This window comes from Pelophylax lessonae, assembly GCF_965119305.1.
Source record: "Pelophylax lessonae genome assembly, chromosome: 5".
In the NCBI taxonomy this organism is placed as follows: Eukaryota; Metazoa; Chordata; class Amphibia; order Anura; family Ranidae; genus Pelophylax; species Pelophylax lessonae.
In genome coordinates, this window is record NC_138772.1 from 344,908,458 (window position 1) to 344,929,743 (window position 21,286).

Here is a 21,286-nt window from a genome sequence, read left to right on the forward strand (position 1 = left end):
CAGTTTGTGGAGACAACGCTGGTGGGGTTGACAAGCTGGATTATTGCTAGAGGGAGGTGACCATATGGTGCGAAATATACCAAGTGCTGTTTGACCACTCTTGATTGTGAGTCATTCCAGTCTAGTAAGCCCCCCACCTGTTACACTAGGGTGGTGTACTCTGCTTTCTTCTTTACAATCAGAAGGCTTCTGGGATGCACGTTCACCTCTCCACTATTTCTTATGAGAATCACCCTTCTCCTCAGCTCTTCATTGGGACTTATTTATCTATTTATTTAGTTCATATAATTTATTAATTTATTATTTTTTTTATTTTATTTTTTTATTAGTTTTACATGTAAACTTTGATTGTGGTGCAGTAGATCACTTTTATTTTCACATGTGTAAACCATTATAGAGTGATATTTGTAGCACTGCACTTTTTGAATATTTAATTTAGAATACTTTGTATTTAAGTATAGTGCTAGCTGCTCCACATTGTCTAATATTTGGGCCCTAGCGTTGTTTTTTTTTTTTTTTTTTTTGTTTCAATCATTTTTAGTCTTACCAATAAATAGACAATATGTAAATGAAACCAACATTTCAAGTATTTTGAGGATGATTGATCTCTCTTTTTGGTTAGCTCCCTGAATATTTTCATAATAACATGCCTTTCATACTTTCTAAGTTAATAAACATTAAGGTTTGATCATTCAAATTTCTGCAATGCATGAATGCGTGTCATGCCAGGCATTAGTGCATGATGCATTAAGGCAGCTAATTAATTTGAATGCACCAATCCCCCACCCCCACCACCCCAAAAAAAAAATCAGCATTTACTATATTTTGTAACATAGTAATGCATTGCCTCATTGCCAAGCATTATAATGCACTACAACTCAGATGCATTGGTAAGGTGCATTGAGGTGCCTGCACATCACTGTAGTGCACAACACCCTTAGCACAAGTTTTTTGCATGTTACAGTGACCCACATAAAAACAGCCATGTTGCTGCAGCACAACAGGGTAAAAAGTGCTTACTCAAAATGAACCCGTGCTTAGGTCATGCACGCTTGTTTTGGGGTGTTGTTACTGTTGGTTGAAAATATGTGAATAGTTAAATGTTCATAACCTACCTGAGCACAGGTGCTCTTTAACTCTAACTTTCTAAAATGCATACTTGTTTTGAATTAGGGACAATTAGAGAAAGTATTGAAGCCAGGAAACTAACATTTTCAGAATAGTCAGCAGTTATCAGCTTATATATTTATCTCTGTGCAAATGTCCTTCAAGCCTCCTTTCCGTGTTCTTAATATTATAAATACGAAGCATGAACATTAACATAGTGTTGGGGAAAACACACAGGGAATTTATAAATGATTATAGCAGAATATATTTTGAGGATGTTTTTCCTTTAAAGTGTCTTACTTAATCTTCTTTTTATTGGAATATATTACTAAAATGTTTTCTATTGCTTATGTTTAAATGTAATATGCTTAATTAGTTTTATTAAAATAATCTAAAATGAACACTTTGAAAGCTTTAGAGTGTGTAGTTAATTTTTGTAAATTATAATTATATACAATTACCATATCAGAATAAATGTGCATACTGATATTTAGTTGTTTTGTATATATTTTTCTCTGCTGTTATTCTGATCTAAAGCACTAATTATATGTCAACAATATCACAAACATTACTTGCTGCCCATACTGTGCTTGACCACAACAGTTTTTGATCAATAGGTTTTATTGAAGTTTTAGGGCACATTAATAAACATACATACATGCTGTTTTGTATTTCACATATAATCGTAAGAGGCTACCATCAGGAATGAAATGCAGAAGCGTCAATCTCTTTTAAAGAACAAATACAATATATGTAGCCTGGATCATGGAATTGTTCCATACATGTATGCAAACATTATAATATTAAAAGAACATTTTGATAACTAAAGCAACACTTTAATAACTAAGGAAGAACCATTATCAGGGTATCTAAATATTTTAGCACGGATATGTGCAAAAAAAGTGAATCATAGTCTATGAATATAACAGCAAGCTGCTATCTTATCTATGGCTCCTAAGAATCCACTCTTCAGCATAGCAGACATATCGCAGATAGGCCACAACATTTTTATATTCAATTTAGAAATAAACAAAACATTTTACTGATAAATGGTTAAATATTATTATTTAAATGTTTGTGCTGTGTAGGTTTATGATGGCATCATCTTGATAAAATATATTTATTGCATGCAGCTTATAAAGCCGCAACACAATCTTTGTATATTAAACGAAAGGTACCTTCGAAATTTAATAAATATACTTTCCATAAAATTTAATTTGGCTGTAATTAAAATTACTAATTGAACTCTCAAAGTAATTTTCGCTGCATGTTTTAATCTCTTGAATTATTTTTTTTTTCTGTACAAATCCTCCTGATGTCCTTGGTGTAATTATAATGGTATTGGAGTTAAAAGCATTTAAGAAATGAACTCTGCAAAATTTCATAAAAAAGCTGAATAGTTTCACAAAATAAGCATACTATATACAATGTGTGAAAATTGCCATTATTAAAATGCATTTACCTCTACCCAGCGAGATGGGAGTTAATCCAATAGCATGGAACTGCGGTAACAAGCCATAAGTCTTAAGCATATTTCACAATTATCGAGGGTTCAAAAAAATACAAAAAAAAGGACCTAAGAAAAAAATATATAAAATATACTGTATATAATCCAGGGTATGGTTGAACAAGAATGTTTGTACATGATACAGAAAGCTTTCTATAGACAACTACAAATAACTGAAACTGCAATTAAAATGTATAAACCCACAACATAAAAATCCCTTCAAACAGTCCCTTTCTAAAGTGACAGTTATCACACCAAGAGTTTGCTTATACGTGCCTAATAAACTAATGAGTGCAACACAATACCTGCTGATCCTGCCAGCATCTGCCTCAGTTGCTCACATCGAATGAATGACAACGCTAGCAACAGACTCCTTTTGCTGTGCTAGTGTTGTCAGCACTCCATGTCTGTATAGTTCTAAAGCCATGCAGTGACTCCGCTTGCACTAACTGGACAATCCCCTTTCACTGACAAGCAATTGTGAGAGTTAAAGGTTTTGGGAGTTACAGATAGTGCAGTCATATGACCACTGAATTATAATCAGATGCAGTAAAGAAAGGACTTCCTTGAGCCGCACATCCATACTGTCCCTATGCTGGGTGTATAAATGGCAACCTCAGCCTGGACTCCGACTAGGCCATGCCCCCAATGCATTTGAAATGTGTTGGGGGATTGACCTGAGTCCAGGCTGAGGTTGCCATTCATACACCCAGCATAGCGACAGCACGAATGTGCAGTTCCAGGGAGTCCTTTCATTATTGCCAGTGATTGTTGGAGCTGGGACAGGCTCCCTCCCCTGCCGGCATTCCCAGCGGTGGATGCTTGGGATTCACACCCCGTTCCAGCAAGCTTGAGCGGCACACAAAGCAGTCTGGGGTCACAGAATTAAAAAAACAGATGTTTGTCATTTATCAAGGTTTTCTGATAAAATAAATTGTGCAGTTTGAGTTGTAAAGCTTGCAATTATAGACAAGGTTTTGGCAAGTTTAGGCTTCACATCTACTATATTCTGTGTGTTGTGCTTACAGATAAGGAAAGGTAGGGTCAGATGGAAGTTTGGGCATTTGTCTGAACTCCATAAAGTAGTCCCCCATTACTAATATTTGACAGCTTCCTTCATCTGGAATGGTTGTTAAGGAAGCAGTGGTTGTAAACACTTGCCACATCCTTAGCAACCAGGGATGTCACCCAGCCCCATTCACTTGCTGGTCAGGAATCCTCAGCCATATAAAAAGAAAATTGGTGTGGGGTTCACCCCATAATTCATACTAGCCACTTCAGGTCTTATTGGCCAGGATTTGCTGACAAAATCCCACTGTGTCCAATCACAGCAGGAGTCAGTAGGGGGGGGGGTGCACCCATGCCCTGAACCCAGAAGCAGGGAGGGATGTACAGGTACATCGCTGTGCCTGTAGGAGCTGCCAAGGTATGTCATTATGCCTGTAGGAGTACAATGCGGGCAGTCCTGAAGTATTGGTAAACTGCATTTTTTCTTTGTCAGTTATACTGCAGCAGGTTGCAAACATTGTACAGATTTGTCACTTTACCAAAAGGGTCAGAGTATCCCCCAGGAATGTTATTTAAAGGAAATATACCTTTTTAATGTTGCCCTTAAACCATTAATAACATTTCTGTTCCCTGCCAAATGGAATTAATAAAAGTCCTTTGCTACAAGTTTCCCAGGGCAGTGCCCAGCACCTAAGCCATTTGTTTGACAACCCCTTACCTATCAACCTAAAAAATGTCCAGTATTGGTTTTATAACAGTCTGTTCCCATTGACTTCAATGGGATTCGGATCAGCTACCTGAACTTAAGTAATGTTTGCTGAAGCTGCTAGGAACCAAATTCAGGTAGGCTCGCCTCATCCCTAATATGCATAAAATGTGGAGAAGGGAGACATAAAAAATAAAAGTTCTGTACTTAAGAAAAAAAAAAAAAACATAAGCAAGTATCATTTAAGGTTGGGAACAAAAAAGTAGTACTATAAAATAAATACTGTATTTTCTGGCGTATAAGACTACTTTTGAACCTCAAAAAAATCCCCCAAAAATGGGGGGTCGTCTTATACGCCGAGTATAATATCTCCAAGGTAACCTAAGTATAAGTATTACTGGTAGATGAAAATTAGGGGGGTCGTCTTATACGCCCAGTCGTCTTATACGCCGGAAAATACGGTATATGCAGACAACCCCCTCATAAGGACAGAATATATATATATTTTTAATAGGCTGCACTCGACACCAACAAAGCCAAATATACATAAAATAAGGGCTGCGCTAAATAAAACAATAATATTAGAATAATTATATCAGGAACGAATCCACCATGACTAAAAAAAAAAAAAGTCCAAATAATTAATATAAGTCTACCATCCAGTGTGAAGTGAATATAAGTGGCTTGCAATATATCATCTCTTAACGGTAATTAAGTGCAGCTCTTCACACTTATGGACACCACACTGTGGCGTTCTTCCACCGCATGCTCATCAAAACATGCTTACCAGAACCATTTGAATCTCTTTTTAGGAGATATCAGATTGCATTTGTATATAAGGATTCCTCCATGGTAAAATATAGCACTCCTCACATACAGGTCTCTACTGGCTATCCTCCAAAGCTCCAAGATGTTCATGAAAAAAACGGTAAGGATGCCACATAATGTAAAGTCATATAGATAAGGATTTATTAAAACAGCAATGAATCTTGTCCCCATGTTGATGAGGACAAGGACCTCTTCCCTACAACTCTGGCCCGTAGTTTTGGGGTTCTGTGGACAGGGGGCTTATCGGAAGCTGGAACAAGGGGCCCCCAGATCCCAGCCCCCCTATGTGAATGAGTATAGGGTACACTGTACCCCTAATCATTCACCAAAAAAAGTGTCAAAAATAAATAAAAACACAGTGACAGTATTTGAAAATTCTTTTACCTTGGGTCCTGGGGTCTTTTACCAAATTTTAAAGCTGTAATGAAAAATGAGAACCTTCAGGTTATTAGTGTAAGTTGCATTTTTACAGTTATGCATACTAATTTTCACCATTTTGCAAAAGTTGAAAATTTACAAATATTTGTTATTTATTATCTCAATACAGTTTTAGCCTTAAAATTTAGTAATAATGTATCAAGCATTATGTAATTTTTGCTTTGTTTGTACCTGCTAGTACTGATTTTACTGTATTTTTAGCAAAAATATTGTTTCGATAAACATTTGCGCAATTATCGCTAGGCATAAAAACATTGGTGGCGCCTTATTTTTTTATTAAGCTGGTTCTATTCTTTCAGAAAATGTAAGATTTGAGAGGTCATTGCATGAGATCATTATAAAATTACATATGTTTTCTCAGTTATATTTTGTTTATTGTAATACTGTGGGCAAGTTTTTCTCAGTACATGAGGACAAACTGATTCATATTTTAAAACGGATTCTTCAAATGTATCTTTGGAGCATAGTATAGCTTCTATTATGTTTTACATGTTATTACTCAAGTGATAAAATATATGGTGTCATATTATATAGTTATTGACTATGCACACACTTATACTAGATATGTCTTGGCAAAGATTATGTCAAAATGTAGTGAATGTGGCCAGATATAGAAAATCCACAGGTATAATCTTAAAAAAAAAAAGTGTCTATAGCATTTTTCACAAAAAATGTATGTATAGCTCAGTGTGTATCTGCATGTGTGTTCTTGTGTGTATACATAGTGTATGTGTATAGTATTGCCACTTTAGCAATACCAAATCAAAACACATGAGGAATTCTTAACCTTAACCTTAACCTGCAAAAAATTATTGTTTTATTAAAATGTGTCTGTTCTTTTATTTGCATCTTGATTGATTGCTGTGTCTTACATTTTTATATTTTGCACCCTCAGATATCTATAATTTATTTTTAAATTAGTTAATTAACCTCTCCAGGAAAGATTTATAAAACTTTAATTCACTTAGACAACACTTTGTCAATCATCACTCTGTTGAAAACAGTCTACTTGTCCATTCTCATTAACATTAATAAAGTGTTATGGAATGAATTTATATCCAATTTAAATTTGCTATAATTCAATACCTTAAAATGAGCATCCGTGCGACAGTCTAGGAATTCTTGATAATACGTTTGGAGAGTAATCCATATAAATATATATTACTATAAATTTGTATAGAAAACATAACCATTTTTAACCTTTAGGACTTCTGTTATTATGACAGTCATTTTGTACCTAATGTAGTACAACCTTACCTCTAAGAGGTGGCTAAGGATCCTCAGATGACTTGTGGGCTAGCATCTTAAATCTCAGGGAGGAATCCTTGATTCTTTGTGGGGTAGACACAACTGGGTGCCAGTCCTTTTAGAACATTTAGGAAAGTTTATTAGGCAAAATAAACTTATGGGTGAGGGTTAAGGCACAGGATATCCAAAACGTGTATATAATGACTCCCGGTATCTCTGCTAGCAACAGTCAATACAGAAATAGGAACATTGAGGGGGACAGAGAGGGAGGTTGGTGAAGGACCTGAAAAGTGCTTTAAGGGGATAGGAGGATTCCAACCCCACCCGCCTTCCATCAACTAAGCCTGGGAGACTGAGTCTAGAGGAAGCCACCATGGGAAAAGGCAGCAGGATAGCGAAAGTCAGATTTGTGAAGCCAAGTTTCAGTAATTGCAAGTAGAGTAAATGAGTCTGTGTTAAAAAGGTCATGGACAGAGGTGGCGCTATATAAATCTTGTATAATAATAAAAATATATATACTGTATTTTCTGGCGTATAAGACTACTTTTGAACCTCATAAAAATCCCCCAAAAATGGGGGGCCGTCTTATACGCCGAGTATAATATCTCCAAGGTAACCTAAGTATAAGTATTACCGGTAGATGTTATCTCTCAAGACGCTGGCTGTGTGGGAATCCTGTACCGGTATACCGTATGTACCGTAGCTTTGGCTACACACAGTGTACCGCGCTGAGCCAATCAGGGAGAGCGATGTATTCTATTATTGAATGCAAAGCCTGCTGAGATTGGCGGAGTAACATCAGTCCGCCTCTCTGACTCTGTCAATCCGAGCAGGCTTTGCATTCAATAATAGAATACATTGCTCACTGTGATTGGCTCAGCGCGGTATACTGTATGTAGCCGAAGCTACGGTACATACGGTATACCGGTACAGGATTCCCGCACAGCCAGCTTCTTGAGATTACATCTACTGGTAATACTTAGGGTACCTTGGAGATATTATGAGAGATTACATGTATTACAGTACTAGGGTACCTTGGAGATCTATGAGAAATCTGATGTTTTTCAATGGTGTTGCCTTGCTTCAGAAGGGGGGGTAGTCTTATACGGCGAGTATAGCCCAAAACCTATGTTTTAACTTGAAATTTAGGGGGGTCGTCTTATACGCCCAGTCGTCTTATACGTCGGAAAATACGGTATTTAAGCCAAGACTATTTTTACTCTTCACACTGTGGAGTAGCTTCAGCAAGAATATTTGCTGTACCATTTAAGTTGAACCTCAAACCTCCAGATTTCCTGCAATGTCCACTAGAAGCTTTTACTCAGCTCTCTAGGACTTTCTTCAGCAGCTATGTTCCTTTCCCTGGTGCTCTATGAAAGGCTCCAGCTTTACACTTCAACAAGGCAGTGTGAGCATTTCAGGCAACATAGAAAGGCCCATCTTTCAACAACAATCTACTCAGGACAGCAGGCTTGGGAGGCAAAAGACCTCCAGCACAATTTCCTCCCCAGGGAAATACCTTTCTGGAAGGTCCCCCAAAATATTTATATTCTTCTCCAGCATTAATTACTGGCCATCCTAGAAAAAAATATAAAGATATAAATATTCATACCTAAGCAACATTGTATCTTTCTGTGCCATTGTCTGAGCCAATCACCAACAGCATGCAGAAGTAAACAATAAACTGAACTTATAGGAACCCAACAAAAGCAGAATTCCAATAATTCTGAGTGAAGGCAGACTACAGCCTAGCTGCAATAAGTTATGAATCTTCCTACTTAGGGCAGGGTCCCCACACTATAAATGAGCAAAAATGTTTTAACTAGTAGTATTATAATATTTTTCTTATGAATTTTCCTTATTGTGGAGTCTTGTTCTTGTTATATAAGCTGTCTCATTAAATAAAATAGTTTACATTTTTCCCAATGATGATTTTAATTTTTATCATTTTTTAAAATTATTTTTATTATTTTGATTTCAGCCTTTGTTTATGGCATTTCTTAAGCAATATTAGATAAAGAAAAGCCACAGAACATAATCTCAGCATAGAATCTCAGCATTGGATTATACAAAACTGTACAGGGACACTAACTATGAACAATCAAAAAGGTTATGAATTATAACTTGCAGGACAACTGGTATGAAATAGATCATACATAGTAGAAATGTGCTTGTATATATTAGTGTACTGGTACATTATTGTTACACTTTCTAGAGGTTGTACCTGTCCTTTCTAACACCTACTTGTGGTCGTAAAGAAATTATGTAATAGAGACAGAGCGGAAAATCTTCATCCCGCAGCTTGTGTTGACCCAGCATCACTGGAAATATTAATATTATCAAAAAAGAGAAGTGTAGAAAAACAGAGAGATGCAGGACAGAGAGTTCTAAATAGGGGAAAGAAAGACGGTAAAAAGAAAGAGAGGTGGGAAAGGGGGTAGGAGGGAAATAAAGAATGGGGGAAGTGGGGAAAGAGATGCAAATGAGGTAAAAGATGCAAATGGGGTTTGGATCGCCCTGGGCACATGTCTCTTGTTTAGCCTGGGAATGGCGGTTCAGTCAGTATTGAGAATCTCCTGGTTTCTTCTAATTGATAAGAATCTTATGCCTGAATTTTAGGATGGCAAGAGACTATTTTGGCAGTGATATTATGCTATACAGACCATGTTAAGGTGCCTTTTGAAGAAGCAAGAAGCTCTTGCTTTTTTCATCTGGGCTAGGAATATCACCCTACTCATCCAATCCTTCAGTGTGGAGAGGGACCTTGGATCTCCAGTGGATAGGAATCAAAGACTTGGTACCATTCCGAAGGTCAAAAATGGATTATAAGTGGAGAAGGTATTGTTTGAGTTTAAAAGGTAAACTTGCACCTAAAATCGGAGAAATTGAAAGGTGGACTGCTGTCCATCAGGATTGAATATCTTTACAATATCTTTACAATGTGAAAGATGGAACCGAATTTGGTTAAACGGATGGATGAAAAACCGACAAACGGACAGCATGTGTGAAAGGGGCCTAATACTTCAGGGCCAGGATTTTACCCAGGTCAATCTGTTTAATTATAACAAAAAAAAACAAATATGTGATATAACACTCAAAATAGGTAAAAACACTGTGCGTGAATAATGTACTAAAAAAGTGCTTGAATATCACTGTGCATAAAACATATATAGCCGGCAGCATACACCAATCGTGTTCACATCCCACAATAAATCAAAATAAATACAAAAAATGTGCTGCGCCAGACGTGCACCAATAAACATAGATGATGTTAATATAATCAATATCTGAAGTCCATACAAGCTGTGATTGTGCTCAAAATCCAATAAATGTGCATTGGTGTCCAAGTGTCCAAATCAGAAATGCAATCTGGTGAAAAGTGCACACCAATCTGTGAAATCCCTCCACCTGCTAGATTGGCCTCTCACCTCCAAAAAGGACCCAGACGGGCCAGCAAAAGTATATACTGAGGATATCAGACTCCTGGAAAGACACTCCAGCCTCTCACCTCCGGAGGTCTCAAGACACGGGACATGCGATGCAAAATATAAAAGGGAAAATATAGTGCTCTCCGTTTCAACAATCAGGCTTTATTGAGGAAAATAGAAGTTTACTCACATGTACAGGGCACTTCACCGTGCCTGCTGTTATGGCAATAATAGCGTGTGTCACTCGAGAGATGTTCGGCGTCGGTCACGCAAGCTCCGCCCCCCTATACGCGTTACGACGAGCGTATGGCTCCAATGTCTTCCTTGGTAGGGGTCTGTTTAATTACATATCAGAAGGCCTTCAGTAATGGGAGCCTCATGATCCTTTGCTACGTTCTATAGGACAGAGGCAAACCTCTGTCCTCAAGAAATTTTTAATTATAGCATGCCTGTTGTCTTTCAAAGATGGAGGCACATGACAAGGTGGAAGGTTTAGTAACTTAGAATAAAATAGTTTAAATTGTCCAGCAATTTCATCTGGGGCCTGGTGGGAGCTGTACCCAATGACTCTGATTTAATGTATATGAGCCACCATCTTCTGTTTATGTGGAAATCTAAGTATTTACCTGGTTTGCCCCTGAATTGATTAAAATATTTTTTACACAGAAACAGATTTTTCTGGCGGAAAGTGGAATTACAGCCATCCCCTAACTTAGCCTAAATCTTCCTCTACCCCCAGTTTTGGACACTGCCCTGGGGAACATGTACCAAAGCATAAAGAAATAAAAACATCTATTTGTCAGGAAGCAGTAATTTTAATAATGCCTAAAGTAACATTTTTAAAATGCACAATTTCTTAAAATAGCATTCCTGGAGGATGCTTTTAACCTAACTGTGAAGTCAGGAGTCTGTATGATGTATACAACCTACTTAAAAAAAAGTGAGATTTACAAAGAAAATAAATTATGTTTAAGTTAGTGATAATTACAGCTTCTGGTTGCTGTATTATTTTTGTAAACAAAGTGAACAGGAGTTCCCTTTATTTATACCAGACCCTTATCCTAGATGAAGGTCTGGGATAGAGGTTAATGAGGACCCCTCAAAAATGGCTTTGGGTTCACCATAAAAATGCATACCAGACCCCTATCCTTGATGAGGTATGGATGTCAAGAAATAACCCACGCAAAGCCAAAACAAAACAAAAAAATGTGTTGGGTTACCCCAAAATTCCATTTTAGACACTTTGGTGTTCCCTAAACGGGAACTCATCCCCAATCAAGGGATCTATTAATCTAATTTTCTTGTTAAAGAATTCAGGTTTTATTAACACAACTTCTTCAATTGTGGTAAATAAAAACCAGTGAATAAACAAAATACTTAAACAATGGATGATACAACGTGCAACTCTATAGCAATAATAATGATACCTGCAGAACTAATTTTCTTCAAGTCTAACATCATGTCAATTTCAAGAGAAAGGAAAAAAGGAATATATAATGCATTGGTGTGTTCAGAGAATAGGTGTTACCAAGCGTGTCTAATATTGCTGGACCAACCTCAGCCATTATTATAAAAATAAAAAAATCTGCAGAGCCCAAGGCCACCAGACAGGGTTGATCAAAGTAGGAGTTTCCAATAAACAGTTAGTGGCCCTTTCGCTTTGGGTATGGGTCTGCCAATGTGTCTTCAAAAAGTAATTTTAGATTGACACCTTGTATTGCCTAGTCAATAGGGATGATCGAACGGTTTGGGTCGACCATCGGTTCGGCCCGAACATTGGGTGTTCAAGGTTCGGCCGAATTTAGAACTTTTTGCCCAAAAAGTTCGGAATTCGGCAACCAGAACCGCCCAAAATGCAATGCTAAAGGAAATGGGCTTTAAAAGCCTGTGATTGGACCAGAACCATTAGCAAAAGCCAATTGAGGGGGCAGGAGAATGCTAGGAATGTGATTGGAGTGACTAGGGGGTCCCTAGACCAATCATTAGTGAATACGCCCCCCAGTATATAAGATCGCCCCGCCATATTCCTAGCATTGTTATACTGGACATGGAAGAGAGTGGAAGCAGTTCTGTTAATTTTACTTTAAAAGTGTCGTTTAGCTATTTATTAGTGTGAGGAAAGGGATATCTAGTGTAGTTAGAGTGCTCCTTTACACTTAAGTTAGCTTCAAAAATGTAGTTTCTGTAGGGAAAGTGTTAAGTGTAAGGGGACCGTAGTGTAGTGTAGGGTTAACTGGCAGTGACTGCTATGGCAGGGTGACAAAACCCTTCCATAGCAGGGTGACCGCTATAGAGAAAAGATCATTTCTCTGAATAGCTTCGGCACAACCATATGGCTTCTCACAAGCCAAGCATTTTTTATGCTGCAGGGGCTGCCACTGCCAGTGCTTTTTTGAGGACATGTTTGATGTCAGACATGACATCTGAACATGTGTATAGGGGGTATATATAGACATATATGTCTGAATATATACCCCTAGACATATATAGGTGTGATAGTAGCAGAAATAAATGCTTGCGCTAATGAAATCATTTACAGTAATATATTTCTGCTACTATCACACCTATATATGTCTAGGGGTATATATTCAGACATATATGTGTATATATACCCCCTATACACATGTTCAGATGTTTTGCCTGCCTCAAAAGAACCCAAAAAATGCCAAAAAAACGCTAGCGTAAAAAAAAAAATGCCCGGGTGTGTTTTTGCTGGCATTTTTTGGGGGGTTTTGGAGGCAGGCAAAACATCTGAACTTGTGTATAGTGGTGTATATACACACATCCATATATTTATATACACACCTAGACATATATAGGTGTGATAGTAGCAGAAATATATGCTTGTGCTAATGAAATCATTTACAGTAATATATTTCTGCTACTATCACACCTATATATGTCTAGGTGTGTATATAAATATATGTATGTGTGTATATATACCACTATACACAAGTTCAGATGTTTTGCCTGCCTCAAAAGAACCCCAAAAAATGCCAAAAAAACGCTAGCGTAAAAAAAAAAAAATGCCCAGGCGTGTTTTTGCTGGCATTTTTTGGGGGGTTTTGGAGGCAGGCAAAACATCTGAACTTGTGCACAGTACCACTATACACAAGTTCAGATGTTTTTCCTGACTGCAAAGAACCCAAAAAAATGCCTGCTTTGAAACCGGCAAGGTGTGGAGAGAAGCTAACCCCCTGAGCTGAAAGTTTTCTAATACATACTATCCTTTTTTTTCTGGTTCTGGACATGCTACAGAGCTGAAACTTCACAGGTACACCTTTTAGACCCCCTAGACACAAAATCACACAAAAAAAAGTTCTTAAAAATTGTCATTTTTGATAAAAAAGTCAATTATTGAAAAAATTAAAAAAAAAAAAAAAGAGATTTTTGGATTTCAGATCTGGGGGGTCTAAAAAGTGTACATGTGAAGTTTCATCTCTGTAGCATGTCCAGAACCATAAAAAAGAAAGATCGTTTGTATTAGAAAACTTTCTGACAGGGGGTTGGCTTCGCTGCTGTAACACCTTGCCGGTTTAATAGAAGGCATTTTTTTGAGTTCTTTGCAGTCAGGAAAAACATCTGAACTTGTGTATAGTGGTACTGTGCACAAGTTCTGATGTTTTGCCTGCCTCCAAAAACCCCCAAAAAATGCCAGCAAAAACACACCTGGGCATTTTTTTTTGACGCTAGCGTTTTTTTGGCATTTTTTGGGGTTATTTTGAGGCAGGCAAAACATCTGAACTTGTGTATAGTGGTGTATATACACACATCCATATATTTATATACACCCCTAGACATATATATGTGTGATAGTAGCAGAAATATATTACTGTAAATGATTTCATTAGCGCAAGCATATATTTCTGCTACTATCACACCTATATATGTCTAGGTGTGTATATAAATATATGGAAGTGTGTATATATACCACTATACACAAGTTCAGATGTTTTGCCTGCCTCAAAAGAACCCCAAAAAATGCCAAAAAAAAATGCTAGCGTCAAAAAAAAATGCCCAGGTATGTTTTTGCTGGCATTTTTTGGGGGGTTTTGGAGGCAGGCAAAACATCAGAACTTGTGCACAGTACCACTATACACAAGTTCTGATGTTTTTCCTGACTGCAAAGAACTCAAAAAAATGCCTTCTATTAAACCGGCAAGGTGTTACAGCAGCGAAGCCAACCCCCTGTCAGAAAGTTTTCTAAGACAAACGATCTTTTTTTATGGTTCTGGACATGCTACAGAGCTGAAACTTCACATGTACACTTTTTAGACCCACCAGATCTGAAATCCAAAGTAAAAATCAAAAAAATCTCTTTTTTTTTTTAATTTTTTCGAAAATTGGCTTTTTTTTATCAAAAATGACCATTTTTAAGAACTTTTTTTGCGTGATTTTGTGTCTGGGGGGTCTAAAAGGTGTACCTGTGAAGTTTCAGCTCTGTAGCATGTCCAGAACCAGAAAAAAAAGGATTGTATGTATTAGAAAACTTTCAGCTCAGGGGGTTAGCTTCTCTCCACACCTTGCCGGTTTCAAAGCAGGCATTTTTTTGGGTTCTTTGCAGTCAGGAAAAACATCTGAACTTGTGTATAGTGGTACTGTGCACAAGTTCAGATGTTTTGCCTGCCTCCAAAACCCCCCAAAAATGCCAGCAAAAACACACCTGGGCATTTTTTTTTTTTTATGCTAGCGTTTTTTTGGCATTTTTTTGGGTTCTTTTGAGGCAGGCAAAACATCTGAACTTGTGTATAGTGGTATATATACACACATACATATATTTATATACACACCTAGACATATATAGGTGTGATAGTAGCAGAAATATATTACTGTAAATGATTTCATTAGCGCAAGCATATATTTCTGCTACTATCACACCTATATATGTCTAGGTGTGTATATAAATATATGGATGTGTGTATATACACCACTATACACAAGTTCAGATGTTTTGCCTGCCTCAAAAGAACCCCAGAAAATGCCAAAAAAAACGCTAGCATCAAAAAAAAAAAAATGCCCAGGTGTGTTTTTGCTGGCATTTTTTGGGGTTTTTTGGAGGCAGGCAAAACATCAGAACTTGTGCACAGTACCACTATACACAAGTTCAGATGTTTTTCCTGACTGCAAAGAACCCAAAAAAATGCCTTCTATTAAACCGGCAAGGTGTTACAGCAGCGGAGCCAACCTCCTGTGCTGAAAGTTTTCTAATACAAACAATCTTTTTTTTCATGGTTCTGGACATGCTACAGAGCTGAAACTTCACATGTACACTTTATAGACCCCCCAGATACTAAATCCAAAGTAAAAATCAAAAAATCTCTTTTTTTTTTTAATTTTTCAATAATTGGCTTTTTTTTTATCAAAAATGACAATTTTTAAGAACTTTTTTTGTGTGATTTTGTGTCTGGGGGGTATAAAAGGTGTACCTTTGAAGTTTCAGCTCTGTAGCATGTCCAGAACCAGAAGAAAAGATCATATAGGTGTTAAAGTTAAAGGAGGGTCCCGACCCACATCCCTGTTCTACTGAAAAATTATCTTTTTTTTTTTTCATGGTTCTGGACATGCTACAGAGCTGAAACTTCACATGCACACCTTTTAGACCCCCCCCCCCAGATACTAAATCCAAAGTAAAAATCAAAAAATCTCTTTTTTTTTTTTTTTTATTTTTCAATAATTGGCTTTTTTATCAAAAATTAAAATTTTTAAGAACTTTTTTTGTGTGATTTTGTGTCTAGGGGGTCTAAAAGGTGCACCTGTGAAGTTTCAGCTCTGTAGCATGTCCAGAACCAGAAAAAAAGATCATATAGGTGTTAAAGTTAAAGGAGGGTCCCGACCCACATCCCTGTTCTACTGAAAAATTATCTTTTTTTTTTTTCATGGTTCTGGACATGCTACAGAGCTGAAACTTCACATGCACACCTTTTAGACCCCCCCCCCAGATACTAAATCCAAAGTAAAAATCAAAAAATCTCTTTTTTTTTTTTTTTAATTTTTCAATAATTGGCTTTTTTATCAAAAATTACAATTTTTAAGAACTTTTTTTGTGTGATTTTGTGTCTAGGGGGTCTAAAAGGTGCACCTGTGAAGTTTCAGCTCTGTAGCATGTCCAGAACCAGAAAAAAAGATCATATAGGTGTTAAAGTTAAAGGAGGGTCCCGACCCACATCCCTGTTCTACTGAAAAATTATCTTTTTTTTTCATGGTTCTGGACATGCTACAGAGCTGAAACTTCACATGCACACATTTTAGACCCCCAGATACTAAATCCAAAGTAAAAATCAAAAAATCTCTCTTTTTTTTTTTAATTTTTTTCAATAATTGGCTTTTTTTTATCAAAAATGACAATTTTTAAGAACTTTTTTTGTGTGATTAATAGTTAATGAGGCATGACCCAGAACCCTAGGCACTTTTTAGGGGCATTTATTGGGTTTTAGGGCTTAAAAATGTTTTTTTTTGATTACCGAAGTTCGGGTCCCATTGATTTCAATGGGGTTCTGAAATCCGAACTGAACTTTTGGGAAATTCGGGTGTTCTGGTCGAACCGATTTTTTCAAAAGTTCGATCATCCTTACTAGTCAACAGGACATGAAATAAAGTAACTTGAAAGCATATGATTAACTTTATTTACCTATACTTAACAGTTAATCTCATCTAAATACAATCGATTAAGCAGTATTACATATGGTTCATAAAGCAATACCACATATCAGCTAGGCAATATGTGAGGTAGAAAACAATATATTTTATTGAAAGAGTTGCAAACAACATCCGTGCCCCACTTCGACTAGGGAGCCCCGTTACAGCCACGAAAGCCAGAGTCTCTATCAGGAACAAAGGGTCCTGCGCAATGTATCTACCCACAGGTGAGGCTATAGAGTTCCTGAAGAGATCAACTGCATTGTATTCTTTGCTCTAAAAAACAGCCAGGTTTCTGTGTATTAACAGTGTTGACATGGTTACTAAGAGTGGGGTGACTGTTGTGCAAACTGGACACTGGCCAGATGCCGAAGCATGTTCAAAAAAACATCCCTTTGCCAGCAATTTTAGGCACACATTGGTAACTTTGACCTAAGATGTATAATCATAACCTGTTATAACTTGTTATAGGGGACCGTTACGTGTTATGTATAGCCTCAGCTTGTTATAACTTGTTTAATATCTTAATAACAAAACTTTGCTTATGTCTTACGGAACCAGTCCTCCCCTTGCATGAAGTTCTGCTCTGTTAGCTATGCACGATGTTTTCCACATACCAACGTTCTCCATGATTAGTTATGTTTTCAACAGAGCTATGGGAAAACTTCTATCTTCCAAAACAAGTTACAGTTTAGATTTTAGATTTAATTAACCCCTAACTAGAATTAACTTTAACCTATTTGTACTACACACCATTATTAGAGAAGGGATTGTTTCAAATAGATAATGATGTATATTAGGACTGGAGGTTTGTAAGGCAAAAAGGATAGATCTGACCAGGTAGTGTTGAAGCAACGTGGATCTCAAGCGCTGGAGTTACTTTGTACACTGGGGAGACAGGGCATATTGGGTGCTGGCAGTGCAAAAGACTAAGTCATGTGGCTGCCAATATGCCAATTGGCCCATAATACACAAGTTTATGGAATGTGAGAGATGCTTATTCTGGTGGCAAACCAATAAATTTAGGCTGGAAGGCAAATGTGTCCTATTAGCATAGGAGGACACCATGTGGAGGCATTTTTAGACTCCAGAAGCCTCGTCACCTTGCAAGCTTGGTGGAATCCGCCAAGGTTTGCTCAGACCAAATGGGAGTACTCTGTATACCGTAAAGACTACTCTGTGTGGTGTGGTATATGTGTATTGTTAAGAACTTGCTACACAGTTTAATACTGGGCTGTGACTTTCCTCTGTTTTAGGAACTCTGGGGTAAAAACAGGTAGCCTGTTTTAAAAATGTGTCTAAAGTAAATGATCTTACTAGATTGCCTGAACTTGAGGGGGATATGGCAACCTTACATATACTTATACTTAATATCTTCAATCAGTCAAACAGGGAAGTGCCACCGTCCCATACAGGGCTTTACTATTTTGTGCTAGATGCCCCAGGCCTAGGATATAGCAGAACTTTTAACCCAGAAAACAAAGATTGTTCTGTTTGCATTGCTTTCTTTGTGTGAATTACCTGGTGATCCTACCAATTCCCCAGCTTTTATATTTTGAACGGACCATGGCAGGCATGAACGCACATCCATCCCAGTGTGGTCAGTTTTGATTTTCTGAATTCTACTTGGGAGCACAGCCTGCTTGTACTCCAGTGGTCAGGCTTCTGATTACATGCTCATCTCACCTGCTGACACCCCCTACCCTGTCCAGCTTCTCATGATGTATTTCTTTCTCTGCATTTTACACTAGACTTTGTCTGTGCTCTATTAAATTTGCTACTGCCACCCAACCCCCCTCTCCCCCTGATCGTCACAAGGACTCACTGCCCCACCTCTCTAAGCCCTTTAAGCTGAGAACATAGGTCATGTGATCACACAATATTTTGTCTTGCATTTTTTTTCTAAACAGAATAGGTTGTTTTACAATGTAAAGGTTCACATATACTTTAAGCCCCACAAAGGACTTGCTTCGTGTTTGTAGATGATGTTGCCATTTTTAATCTTAACCTGGGTTCCCACCTACAGATGGTTAAGGCAATTTTAGATTTAGATTTAAACCAGTAAGGCCAGGTCAACAGACAAGCAAAAAAATAAATGAAAAAAAAGGCCTGGAAGAAGCCCAGTACTTGGGATACAGCATTGCAGGGGGTCTTAAAGCCTCAATTGGACAAGATTGAAGCAAATAACATGGGGCCCTAGCTAGACTAGGTCAGAGCTTTTAAAATGATTGCAAGATATTTACAAACAAGCTGCGTTGTGCTTTCGCTTTAAATTATACATTCAGAAATTGTGGACAACCTTCTTATATTATAATATTAATCAATGAAAAGACAGTGCTCCATATATATGGACAATAATTTAGCGATAAAGCAAAGTCCAACAATATGTGAATAACACCACACTTCAAAATAAGTGTGAATTCTCCATGCAAACAGTCTATCCGGTGCTCTTCCACTTACACACCAAACTGCTTAACAGAATAATTGTAGGACACTATTGGAAGTTTGTGCCTAACTTTCCTATGATAGCAGCAAGTCCACCATAGTAAAATAGCATTTCCAGAGTTGATGGCAGTCTTTTGTAAGAGACCAGTATTACCCACCCACAACATCATTTGAGAATTTCTTGGGTAAACACATAACTCTGATATTGGCCTAGGAGCAGTTTTGTCCCAGGAAATTGAGAGAAGTGAGAGAATATCCAGTGGCATACCTCAGCTGGGAAGTAACCTCCGAACAGAGAAATTATTCAGTAAATAGTGAGCACTAGAATCATAGAGGCGTCATATGAACCGCAGTACGACTTTAACCTTTCTGTGAATAACATAACATACTATGTGTACTAAAATATTTTGGAAGGTTTTTCAAGTTTAGGTGCATTGGATTTAGAACAGCCCATTAATTTTCAATGAATGAATATTATAAAATAGTGAGGCCCTCCACATTAGTAGTAAAATATACACTGTGCAATAATCCACTCACAATAAATAAATAAAATCATAAATAAGTCACAAATCAAGTGCGCATTGCATAACACATATTCTTACATATAAGGCATGTGTCTGTATCATGAACTCTTAAAAAAATATAAACGTGCTTGCAAAAATACTATACATTTAAGAAATATCTCTATAAATCAGATAGATAGCGTGAAACTGTTGTGTAGTCCCAATAATAAGAAAGCAGTATCCCACGATGTATGATAACATCTTCACTATGACTTTAAAGTGGAGTACTACCCAAAAGTGGAAGCTCCGCTTATCTGCTTCCTCCCCCCCTTCCAGTGCCACATTTGCCACCCTACAGGGGGGAGGGGGGAATGGGTACCTGTTTTTTCTCCCCTCTTCCATGAGACTCCGCCACGGTGAGGTCCCTAAGAAGATCGGCCCCCCTCCTCCTTCCTCCCCCTTCAGCCCAGTTAGAATGTGCAGTGCGCTTCACGCATATGCAGTAGGGAACAGGAAGGCTTCACTACTGGTTTCCCATGCCATGAATGGCGGCGGCAGCACCTGATAGCTAATACAAAAATTGGCTTGGGTGTCGACATTGCAGGATTCCTGGACAGGTAAGTGTTCTAATGTTAAAAGTAAGCAGCTAAAGCATTTGTAGCTGCTGACTTCCAATTTTTCTGTGGGGGGGGGGGCAGAACTCCGCTTTAAATTCGTGCAGTATGTGCACAAATGGGTGTCCCCCCACCTTAAGTTGCACCTCTGTAGTTTTAAAGGAGGTCAAACAGTTCTTTTAAATATGTATCCTAAGGCACATTTCAGATCCTTTTGCTAGGAAATTTTCAGCACACTCTTCATTATCAAAGGATCTTCTTAAATGCAACACAAGGGACAATAGCACAGGAAAACTCCATAGTGTAAAACCATAGATTTTATTAAAATAAAAGAATAGTATGTACTTTTAAGATATAATTTTAAAATTATATAAATTTCAAGCCAGTAATCAAAGATGGTGCAGAGACTCTGTCCTATGTGATAGTGTCATGCAGCACCGCCCACCAGATGTGTTGTGTCCCTACAGGACTTTCTCTGAGACAGTTATTAACGTGTTTTTGTAAGGAAGCCCAACTTCACTTTATTGTAAGTGAATCAGTGAGTGCTTATGGGTATGCACATACTGCTTCTCAAAGCTCTGTGCATAAGGTAACTACCTGATGTGCATAACGAGTAGGCAAAAAAAATGTAGCATGCGTATTCAGTACAGGTATTGGTGCCCAGAGTTGTATTTAAACTGAAGCACTGCAGAAGGAATTTGCTGAGTTGTTCTTTAATTTGTTTCTGTTTACCTGCAATGTGATCTACCTACTATGACCCAGCTTGCCTACAACCCGCCTCTGAACTTCTGCCTACTCCTTGTGTGATTTCAGCCTGC

General features: G+C 37.6%; 1 protein-coding gene across 1 annotated transcript in view; it reads left to right on the forward strand.

Annotated features, from left to right (window-relative positions):
* Positions 1-21,286, forward strand: part of LOC309556520 (uncharacterized protein) — a gene marked incomplete at both ends in the record, with an annotated part of 164,343 nt that overhangs the window by 116,146 nt on the left and 26,911 nt on the right. The window contains one exon of the mRNA XM_082258969.1: positions 20,459-20,471. Within this exon, the coding sequence (XP_082115095.1) occupies positions 20,459-20,471 (13 nt within the window). The remainder of the gene's footprint in view (positions 1-20,458; positions 20,472-21,286) is intronic.